Source organism: Sinocyclocheilus grahami, unplaced genomic scaffold, assembly GCF_001515645.1.
Source record: "Sinocyclocheilus grahami isolate Dianchi unplaced genomic scaffold, SAMN03320097.WGS_v1.1 scaffold1.1, whole genome shotgun sequence".
Lineage (NCBI taxonomy): Eukaryota > Metazoa > Chordata > Actinopteri > Cypriniformes > Cyprinidae > Sinocyclocheilus > Sinocyclocheilus grahami.
Window position 1 is genome coordinate 743145 of NW_015505180.1, and position 11475 is coordinate 754619.

Here is an 11475-nt window from a genome sequence, read left to right on the forward strand (position 1 = left end):
GGGGGGGGGGGGGGTACTATCACATTCAATATTATAAACGTTTCTCTCTTAATTTAAAGTGCTACAAAATCACAGCCAAGCATTTGTTCAAGGAAACATGCAAGCAATGCACTTGTTCCAAATAGCCAATAAACATTTTTCAATTTTGCCAAGCAATACAAGCAGCATCAGAAAATACTCCCAAGTTCACTGGAAAATGTCCCAGCCAAGTAAACACAATCTGACAGTGCTACAAAGCTTTACAAGTAAACTTTATTATGATCACCGTTTGGAGAAACAATTTTCCAGCAGACTGTCAAGAAACTTGGAATGCCTCTACGCCCCCATGAAATAGCACATTTAAGTGCATCTAACTTTAGTTCGGATTTTTAAAATCCTGCATTCCGAGAGTCAAGCTGCCACTTGATTCCGAATCAACGGTGCAGATAAACTGGCTCTACTAGTCAAATTAGTGCGACAAAAGGCTAAAAGGCACCAGTGACAAGGGACTTTCTCAGTAGTCTTGCCAGTATAAACTCCTGACAGGCAAAGACTGCTGAGTTTCTTAAACAGACATTTGTTACGAGCCTTTCTTTTAAAGCAAACCCCATGTGGTAATAGACTGCGTGTTTCTAACATGATGCAACATAACAGAGACCGTTTAAAATAGCTCAATACATGTGAAATACTTGCAGCCATCTACAACTTCTACAAAGAGGCCCAACAATGAAAATTCTGTCATCATTTTCTCATCCTCATGCTATTCCAAACCTGTATGACTTTCTTTTTTATATAGAACACAGAAGCAGAAGAACATATTTTGAAGAATATACTGGGGGGTTTTTTCCTAAAAAAAAAAAAAGGAACCGGAACTTTTACACTTGAAAAATTATGCCAACACCAAAAAAAGTAGTCCATATGACTTCTGAAGCCATATGATAGCACTGCATAAAGAACAGAGTGAATCGTTATCGACAGAAATTATTTGCTTGAATGATCTGTTAATGGATTGAATTGAACGGATTCTCAAGTTGAATTCGATCTAGTTGTGACAGTTAATAGCCCATTGGAATAAAATATATCATATATGATACTTTTGAATGTCTTTTCAACCATAAAAGCTCCAGTGTAATTTGTATCAAAACAAAAGATCATTACATTCTTCAAGATTGATCTTATCTTAACTGTATCTATACAAGTCATACAGTTGTACAACTACATAATGAGAAATTTATGATAGAATTTTAAGTTTTGGGTGAACTGTTCCTTCAACATTCATGTCAATAATGCAGTAATGTGAAAACTCAATACAGCAAATATGTAACCAATCATTCAAGATTCTGGGTCAACATAAAAGTTTAACAAGCTCCCATTGCAAAACCCATCAAACCAATCTTTATTGGGAAGATATGTTCAAGACCCTTCAAAGTCTTTGGTGGTTAGTTATAGCCCTGACCATCAATAAAACTGCTAAGTTCATGGACTGTTCACTCAGATAAAACCATGCGCCATTCTTTAACAATACCGCATTTTTCACTTCAAGTATGACTAAAAAAAGGTAATAAACTAAATGTATAAATGCTATTTTAAAAAGAAGCAAGACGAGTCCTATGTATAATCGCACAGTATAACCCTGTAACAGCAGCCAGCAGTCAAATTAATCCAATTATCACTAAGCACTCCTACAATGATAACTTACACAAGCTGCTCATTAATCCAACTAGTCTGCCAGCAAAATAGGTAAGCTGTTTCCTGAATAACCAGGTTTGTATGATGGCGTAAACTTTTTTTTGGATCATTGTAGCTGGTTTCAAGCTTGTAGAGCAGGGACCCTCAAATCTGGCCCACGAGATCCACTTTCCTGCACAGTTTAGCTCTAACCCTAATCAAACACACCTGAGCAAGCTAATCAGCGTCTTCAGGATCATTAGAAAATCACAGGTAGGTGAGTTTGATCAGGGTTGGAGCTAAACTCTGCAGCGCATTGGCCCTCCAGGGCAAGATTTGAGGAACCCTGTAGAGCATCAACTAACCAGCTGGTAATAGTTGGTTTCTGGAACAAGCTGGTCATTAGCTGGTCAAAAAAAAAAAAAGGAACCGGAACTTTTACACTTGAAAAATTATGCCAACACCAAAAAAAGTAGTCCATATGACTTCTGAAGCCATATGATAGCACTGCATAAAGAACAGAGTGAATCGTTATCGACAGAAATTATTTGCTTGAATGATCTGTTAATGGATTGAATTGAACGGATTCTCAAGTTGAATTCGATCTAGTTGTGACAGTTAATAGCCCATTGGAATAAAATATATCATATATGATACTTTTGAATGTCTTTTCAACCATAAAAGCTCCAGTGTAATTTGTATCAAAACAAAAGATCATTACATTCTTCAAGATTGATCTTATCTTAACTGTATCTATACAAGTCATACAGTTGTACAACTACATAATGAGAAATTTATGATAGAATTTTAAGTTTTGGGTGAACTGTTCCTTCAACATTCATGTCAATAATGCAGTAATGTGAAAACTCAATACAGCAAATATGTAACCAATCATTCAAGATTCTGGGTCAACATAAAAGTTTAACAAGCTCCCATTGCAAAACCCATCAAACCAATCTTTATTGGGAAGATATGTTCAAGACCCTTCAAAGTCTTTGGTGGTTAGTTATAGCCCTGACCATCAATAAAACTGCTAAGTTCATGGACTGTTCACTCAGATAAAACCATGCGCCATTCTTTAACAATACCGCATTTTTCACTTCAAGTATGACTAAAAAAAGGTAATAAACTAAATGTATAAATGCTATTTTAAAAAGAAGCAAGACGAGTCCTATGTATAATCGCACAGTATAACCCTGTAACAGCAGCCAGCAGTCAAATTAATCCAATTATCACTAAGCACTCCTACAATGATAACTTACACAAGCTGCTCATTAATCCAACTAGTCTGCCAGCAAAATAGGTAAGCTGTTTCCTGAATAACCAGGTTTGTATGATGGCGTAAACTTTTTTTTGGATCATTGTAGCTGGTTTCAAGCTTGTAGAGCAGGGACCCTCAAATCTGGCCCACGAGATCCACTTTCCTGCACAGTTTAGCTCTAACCCTAATCAAACACACCTGAGCAAGCTAATCAGCGTCTTCAGGATCATTAGAAAATCACAGGTAGGTGAGTTTGATCAGGGTTGGAGCTAAACTCTGCAGCGCATTGGCCCTCCAGGGCAAGATTTGAGGAACCCTGTAGAGCATCAACTAACCAGCTGGTAATAGTTGGTTTCTGGAACAAGCTGGTCATTAGCTGGTCAAACGGGTTCCAAAACACAGCTACTAACTTAAACTGGATGTTCCTGCAGTGTGCAGAATGTACCCACGAAATACCCCAGTGTGTTCATGGAACATAGCAGCAGCATAGGTGATTTGTGCAGACAGTCAGCTGACAGCTTACAAGAAGGATGCACAATGCAATAAATTTGCACGAGATCAAAAATAAATGTAGAACGTTCGCAGGGCCCAGTGCACGAGCACAATGACATCACTGCAGATTTAAATGCAAATGTAAACGCATTCGAACGCAGACTCCGCTCGCGCCAGGCTGCTGACACAAAGAAGGACATTAAACAATGCAGGCGAGCCGCTGATATTCCCCGTTGCATCTGTAGTTTCCCATTAATATGATGCATGCATGCTATGCAGCGGGGTCGGGAGGGGGGACATACAAAAAATGAAACACGAACAGGCCTTCTGATAAACATTGGCTCAGAGAACTGCAATGAGAGAATTATAAATGGCGTCATTCGGAAATGCACCTTGCGAAAATGCATAAGCGCACGTTATAAGATTTGCTCTACTATATATTTATGTATATGCGGGCATTATCTCGCCCCCTGCAATGTACTGCATCCCCACACGATCCGTATTACAGCCGGTGTTTCCTGAACATTTCCATCCAGCCCAGCTCCGCTCAACACCCGAGCTCTCCTTTAACCCCGACTCCCCCATTGTACCTCCTCGGGAATGTCCTGTTGACATTCGGGGATGGCCGCTCCTCCGGGACAGTCGGATTCGAGCCCCGCGCCCAGCTCGTCCAGTCCCGGGTCCCGCTCCGGATCGCGGTTCATGGTGTCTCCGTTGAAGACGGGCGGTGGGGACTCGGCGCTGCTCAACGCCGCCATTTTAAACCACGAGAAACTGAGTGGAAAATAATAGAGGAAAGAAACAGAGAACGAGACAGGAGGGGGAGACAGATTCACCAAATGTAAACCCGTAGTGGGGTAAATGGGGATACTGGACGCCGACCAGTGCACTAATATTAAAGTCTAAATTATAAAAACAAATAAGTCACACGTTTGTTTCAGCCACGTCGATCATGCAACTTGAATGACCCTTTCTCATATATCAGGTAGACCATATAAAGGTAGCTGTTTTATCTAATAACTCCCAAAAGCTTGAATTTAACCCAAAAGCTCTGCATAAACATTAATATTTATATATGTTACCTAGAACGACTGAGCAGAGTCCATCCGACATGATCTCACATCAAGCGGCCAGAGGTGTATTAAGTACTGGAAAAATAATATTTAACCATATAAAGCGTGCTGTATCTAAATGATCAAAACTTTGCTGAAAACCTTCTTCTACGTGTCTTCTTATAGTTCATACTTCTTAGTAAGTAAAAGGCCTCTTTATAAAGTAAGAAATATATAGGAATAAGTAAGAATATTGTGAGTACTATTTCAAGATAAACATTTAGTGGACAGAAACAATTTAAGATTATTTGATTGTTTAAATTAAAACTACAAAGCTTTGATTAAAAATTACTAAGACGTATTATGAGGAGATAAAGAGTGACAACAGATATTTGTTTTCATGTAAGTAGTCTGCTGTACTGTATAAAAAATCTCATTGATTTACATTACAAGCTATCAGAATTTCATTTCATATAAATAACAACTGCACCAAATTGCATATTTTTGCTCTCTGAATAAAGATGCTCAATATTCTCACTATATCATACTATATAGTCCATAAAAGCAAATATGATAACATAAAGCACATATAAAATTTTTTTTAAGAATCTAGCCAAAAACATATCAACTGTTTCTTTCTTTTTTCTTCAAGATACATATGAAAATTCTTATTAAAACCCAAATGTGTACAGGAATCTGAATACAGCAGCTGGTATATGCATTAGGCATATGCACATAATTATTTCAATAGTTGTGGAGCATGCAAATACATTTCTTCAGAAAAATAGACCAGAATTTGAACATTAATCAGAAGATTATTTGTGACCCTGGAACACAAAACCAGTCATAAGGGTCAATTTTTCATCTGAAAGCTGAATAAATAAGCTTTCCACTGATGTATGGTTTGTTAGGATAGGACAATATTTGGCCGAGATACAACTATTTGAAAATCTGGAATCTGAGGATGCAAAATATCAATCTAAATATTGAGAAAATCACCTTTAAAGTTGTCCAAATGAAGTTCTTAGCAATGCATATTACTAATCAAAAATTAAGTTTTGATATATTTACGGTAGGAAATTTACAAAATATCTTCATGGAACATGATCTTTACTTAATATCCTAATGATTTTTGGCATAAAAGAAAAATCTATCATTTTGACCCATACAATGTATGTTTGGCTATTGCTACAAATATACCCATGCAACTTAAGACCAGGGTCACATTTGGCTATAAAAGTGGTCAATGTCCTGACTATGTGAGGCTCTAGGACACACCAGATGTTCAGCTGTTACACGGAATTGTTCATTTTTAAATGCTGCAGATGTTTTTATGACCATAGTTTTGTCCAAATATAGTTTATACTGAATTTAATGTTATTTTTCATCTCTAAAAATGAAAAATAATCAGTAGTATAAAGCCCCCAATTAATAAGTTAGACAATCCTGCAGAATAGACCACAGAATAGGAACTCAATCTGGAGTACAAGAAATTGATGACCCTGTTACGCCTGTTATTGGAACAGTTTTAAGGTGCCTTTTTATCATCTTTATCATATTAGGGAAAAAATTTGCGGATATGGGCTTTAGAGAATGGCATGTCACCCACAATCAAAATTATTGCTACACAAAATGCATCATTTCTAACATGATCCTGACTGACATATTTCCATTATGAGTCCATTACAGTATGTGGTGTATTGATTTGTTAGCACAAATGCCCAAGCTTTGGCCTCTCTTTCTTTATAACAGCCCATGAAATTTTGTCTTTTCATGATGGTAGACCCTTAAAGGAGTGTTAACATGTGTCTGAAACAAAACACCCTTGAGGCTTGTGCACGGTTTATGGGCTCTTTCGCTGTATTCTTAGGAAAACAAACGTAAGAGGTGTTGGTGAGGTATTCTGAGGAGTCCCAGCATTGTAAACTGGCAAAACTCTGCAGAAAATCATAATGAAGAACCATGTCAATTTTGTTTTTTCAAAAAAAAAAAAAGATCGGGTATTGCTAAATGAAGATGCAAAATGTACAAAAATGAACATTTAATTTCCATCACAGACACCAAAAGCGATTTTAGCATTTGTGTTTTTCTTTCACCATCATCTCTGCTAATAGAACATATCACCACAGTCATAAACATGTCCTGTTGTCCATACAGATACAACTCATATACAGAGTTTCTTCATCGTATTCTCCGTTCATAATGTCCGTTCATAAACAGCTGAAATGCGCTGGTCTACTTCTTCTTTGTGGCTCTCTTCCCTTCTCCCTTCTTTGGTTTTCCTTTACCCCGCAGTTTCCTCAATCGTCTCATTTCCTCCTTGAAATCCTGGTGCTCATCCCTAAATCAATGCCAAAAAAGTGTCAGCTACAGAACAAGAATTTGAAGGAAAAAAAATGTCCATAGGTTCATTATGAAAGAGCTTACCTGAAAAGTCCCATGAATCTGAGCTTCTGGGTCATTGAATAGTAGATCTTGTGTGGGGGGTACCAGTCATACACTTCTTTTCTCTGGGCCAGCGGGGGTTCTTTAAACAACTCTACCACTTTCATAGATTTGGAGTCTGTGTGACGGGCCACATCCCCAAATATTCGGGCGCTCAGACGGGCCATGCGCAGGGCATAGCTGGACAGACCAGCCATCTTCACCTAACAGAGTACACAGATAAATGCATTAGTTAAATGTCTCGTGCATTCATTTCCATTAATGCTTTAATGAAATAATATTATATAAATAAATACATTTTAACTATATCTTTCAAACACAGTTGTGCATTTTATTAAAGAGTCTGCAGTTGCTGTGTATATATAACGTTAACTTACCTGGCGGATAACAGATCCAAAAATGGTCTTCTTACCCTTTCAAATATCCCGAAAGAAGCAGCCGAGGGCCAAAAATATATGCTTTATTATAAAGGCATGTGAACAGACATCAAGTACTGAAAAAATATATTCAGTAACTAGTTTGAGTATTCGTTCATGGTTAGTTGACACACATTGGAGAACGTGAATAACACGCATGCGCGTAGCAGGTAACGTTAAAGCGCTTCCCCATCCGTCTCTCAGGTCCTTAAAATGCGTGTCACATGTGGTTTAACAGCTTCAGCACTATGCGTTTTACACACTTCAAATTTCCCCGAGTTAAATATTATACTAGCCAACGAGAAGAGCCATCTATTATAATATGACTTATTGCTGTTAAAGATTTCTTTCTTTATTTGTGAACACTACTGCTTAAAGGACCTGGTCATAGAGGACAGTTCATTACAAGAGAAAAACGATTTCGTGCAGTCGGTCAGTAATTCGTGACTTAAGCTTTAAAGAGCTAAATATTACATTTCATTAAGTTTAAATACCTTTTTAGCTTGATTTGTGGAGCCTCTTTACTGTGGAAAAGGTCTTGTACGTCACAGGAAGTCGTACGCCGGTGTAATCATTCCGTATGCGAATATCTGCCAAGATTAGAGTTCTGTCTAGGTACATTCTACATAATCAGCACAGTTCTGTGTGTACTGTAATGATTTAATCATTACAAAAAAACTTTGCTTTATATTTATTTAAATTTAACGTCAAGATATATGGAGGGCGAAACCTGCAAAAAACAATAAATAAATAAATACACAAATAAATAAATAAATGTGTGCATAAATACACGTATTCTTGTTTAAATACATAAATAAATAAGTATACATGTGATGAAAGTAGGCAAATAAATCAAATAAATTGGTGGGCAAGTGGAAAATGTTTAAGGAAATGCTTAATTATGCAAGAGTAGGCGGATGGCGTGTGACCCGCTATTAACTTCATCAGTCAAGGGGACTGATTATCATCTTACACTTTTTCATAGGGTTAGTTTTGTAGTTATAATCATGAGAGAGCTAAATCATAAAAGATTTTAAGTGGCCAATGTAAAATAGTAATGCTTACATAGCTCTTAATTGCAATACTGAACCGTTATTTGCTTAATAAACATACTTTTGTCGCCTGTATTTTCTGTTCTGATAACTAATGGGAAAAACGGTCTGTTCCTCGATTAAACCACTTCATACCAGTCACCTCACGTTGACCATGGGATACTGATATTACAGTTGTCTGTAGCGACACTGGCCATTTCTTTGGGTTGTTTGTAAAGTCACAGATACTGTACGGACAATACAGCTCAGTTTTTTATGTATCTTGCTCTGTTAAACAGAAAAAGTGACATTAGGTAGGCCATACTGGATTAACACCATGCATTTCCTGTCAGCTTGAAAGCCGCGCCCCCAGCTATCACAAGACCCCGACCAAGTCCATGGTTGACACCCTCTCATTAGCATGTTGTGCAGAGGAAAAATAAATGTGGAACTACATTCAGAAATAAATGAGTGCTCAAAGGAAAATAAATAGGATGGGCTTAGCATTTCCTTAAACATTTTCCATTTGTCCACCAATTTATTTAATTTATTTGCCTACTTTAATCACATGTTTAATTATTTCTATATGTATTTAAACAAGAATTTGTGTATTTATACAGACATTTATTTATTTATTTGCATATTCATTTATTTATTGTTTTTGCAGGTTTCGTCCTCCATAAAAGATAAACACAGTTTCTTTATTAAATGTGCTAACAACTACCTAAAAACATTACCATTATGTGAAGTACCGAGTGTGGGATTATTGGATAATTAAATAAATAATAATATAATAATAAAACGTCTCTGCGCCATATTCTTCTTCTTCTTTTTATGATTCATACGCATATTCTTCTTCTTATTACTACTCAAACCAGTTTATAAGGGCTGCGTGACTAGATTTGCTCTCATATCCTTGTTCACTAGATGGCGATATATGCATTAAAGAAAAAAGAAAAAAGGTAGACACACGTAGACCACGATAAAAATTAATTGATGGACAGCTCGGATTAGCATGACAATCACGTTTTCCCTTTCCTTCCAGAGAATGTATCTATTAACACAATTCTGGGGACAAAAAAAAAGGAACAAGATAACACATCCTCAAATAGCACACGACAAATTGCCTTGTGTGTTTCGGGCTGCATTTTTTAGATTACATTGTTCAGTTTTCACTGTCAGCTGCAAATAAGTTCCTAGCAAACTTTACCTCCCTTTAAAATGTAATTAAGATGTAGCTGTCAAGCTGTCATTCATACTCTCCTAGTGACAATTACAGTCCAACAAAATTAAATAAAGAAAAGGCATCTCCGAATACGAGTCAATCCAATGAACCCAAGTCAATATTATACAGTTTCAGACCCATTTTGTAAATTGTCACATTCAGTATTTCAGTCTGTCAATAGTAGCTATAGCCTAAAACGTGACATAAAGATCCCCTTAAATAATTTTCCTCAATTTTGTTCACTTAACCCTTTAACTGTCACTCACATTTTTGAACATAGACGTGAAAGTGGACGATCCAAACTTACATTTTTATAATTCATGAACGAAAACATTTTGTAACATGATATTGATGTACCATTTTCATGGTAATGCAATGTTTGATTTTAGAATGGGTTTCAAAGGATGAATTTTGAGATTTAAAGTTTTAAATTGATATATCATTTCTGATGATTTCTAAAGTGTGATAGAAGTGTGGTGTCACAGAATGTAGATTTTTGAGGTGCTCTCTTGTCATAAATTAATCTATTACTTTTCCTACATACTGTAGAGATTTTACCAATGTTTTTGTAAAAAATTATTTAGGAGTCTTAGACCTTTCCGACAATATATAGTTTGTCATGATTAGATTAGGATTTAATTGTAATATAGTGAAGTAAATTTAGGCGTCCCACAGAGGGGACGGTGACAGTTAAAGGGTTTTAAAGTGTAGGAAGACAAATTCCTGACAAATTCATTTTCACTCAGATGCTGACTTTTAAATGCAAAACGTCTTAAATATTGTTTCAAATATAATCATTTGTCACCCTGCAGTGCAAATAATGCTGCATTCTCTATTGTTTATTGAATTTTTCATATTTAGTAAGAAAACACTAACCATGTGAACAGCGTGTCTGGTAAACAGGTAAAAGCATGAACATAATTTAATAAATGGCCTGCTAATTGTTGATGTTTCATGACTGAACTGAATCTTCACTAATGTGGAGCCTCATATATCAATCTCGTACACATACATACACCTACATACAAATATGTGAAGTACATGAGAGTCCCTACATTATCTGTTGGCTGTGTGGGCAACCCAGTAAAACAGAAAACGTTACAATGGCAGACAGATGCCACTGCTCTCATTCATTATTCAGCAATATACCTGACTGCTGTTGGTTCTGGACAGAGCATAGTGGTTTCAAATATCAAACCTTTACGAGTAAGAAGGGCTTTTGAGTCTGGTGTAGTATCATTTTATAGCTCTGATCATGCAGAATGGCAAAATGAAAGATTCTGAAAGCTTTGATTATTTATTCGTGAAAGACACCGGTTTTCTTCAGCATGTGTAAATCTAAGAGAGAATGCCAGCAAGGCAACTCCAGTTACAGTTCGACACGGAACCAAGAACAGTAGTGCGACTCCTTTAAGAAGGCGCTTTAATAAACAATGAACATCTCATATTGACAGCATGACATCACCGCTGTTTTTCCCAGACAGAGGCAACATGCACGGAGGATGTTGGGACCATATTGTCCGAGGAGGAGGATGCACCATTCGCCAAATGTTCTAATATCGATACACTCATTTAAACGCGAGTCGTTTGAAATGCTGCGTCGTTGAACGGTTTGATATTTCCAGCACTGACCATTTATAAATGTGTGTCGCTATTAAATAGGAATATCTGGCAGTGCATATCCTTTATAGAGTATCGTATAGTGACTGCAAACGCTAAATGGGCAGGAGGTGCATTATTGGAGTGGAGTGAACCCGTTTTATCGGCTTTAATTGGGGTGAGTACAGAATTGAATTTACTTTATCAGACCAGAAACGGGGCCCGTGGGTTTTCCAACAATGGATGCTATAAGAGCATAGCTGTAGCCTACATTATTATTTCTAACATTCCTTCACTGGAATGATTT

The 11475-nt window shown here is 36.8% G+C and overlaps 2 protein-coding genes and 1 long non-coding RNA gene across 8 annotated transcripts in view; 1 reads left to right on the plus strand and 2 right to left on the minus strand.

The window, feature by feature from the left end:
- LOC107594271 (serine/threonine-protein kinase B-raf) overlaps positions 1 to 4532 on the minus strand; it is a 21064-nt gene extending 16532 nt beyond the window's left edge. For 2 of the 3 annotated variants that reach the window (XM_016286130.1, XM_016284637.1), the window contains exon 1: positions 3991 to 4246. In XM_016286130.1, the coding sequence (XP_016141616.1) occupies positions 3991 to 4158 (168 nt within the window). In that variant the 5' untranslated portion in view covers positions 4159 to 4246. Of the gene's footprint in view, positions 1 to 3990; positions 4247 to 4482 lie in introns of those variants that run through there. The other variant, XM_016285387.1, reaches the window with a different exon arrangement.
- Positions 4533 to 5673: 1141 nt separating this feature from the next.
- Positions 5674 to 11475, plus strand: part of LOC107601869 (uncharacterized) — a 6551-nt gene continuing 749 nt past the window's right edge. Inside the window, exon 1 of the long non-coding RNA XR_001611003.1 lies at positions 5674 to 5985. This is a non-coding gene — a long non-coding RNA (uncharacterized lncRNA). The remainder of the gene's footprint in view (positions 5986 to 11475) is intronic.
- Positions 6503 to 7899, minus strand: LOC107597883 (28S ribosomal protein S33, mitochondrial-like). Of its 4 annotated transcripts, XM_016291626.1 has the most exons (4): positions 7808 to 7870; positions 7310 to 7390; positions 6880 to 7100; positions 6503 to 6793 (listed from the first exon to the last, which is right to left on the minus strand). In XM_016291626.1, exons 3-4 carry the CDS (start codon positions 7092 to 7094, stop codon positions 6688 to 6690), a joined length of 321 nt encoding a protein of 106 aa, XP_016147112.1. In that variant the 5' UTR covers positions 7095 to 7100; positions 7310 to 7390; positions 7808 to 7870; the 3' UTR covers positions 6503 to 6687. The 4 variants fall into 4 exon arrangements, with proteins under 4 accessions (XP_016147112.1, XP_016144938.1, XP_016145655.1 ...); XM_016289452.1 differs by lacking the exon at positions 7310 to 7390 and having other exon boundaries at positions 7808 to 7899; XM_016290169.1 differs by lacking the exon at positions 7808 to 7870 and having other exon boundaries at positions 7310 to 7442.

Excerpts from the sequence above, each read along its gene's own strand:
- LOC107597883 (XM_016289452.1), bottom strand. The coding sequence starts at position 7,094 with ATGGCTGGTCTGTCCAGCTATGCCCTGCGCATGGCCCGTCTGAGCGCC. Across the intron at positions 6,794-6,879 it reads AGATTCATGGGACTTTTCAG|GGATGAGCACCAGGATTTCA; the intron begins GTAAGCTCTTTC and ends GCATTGATTTAG.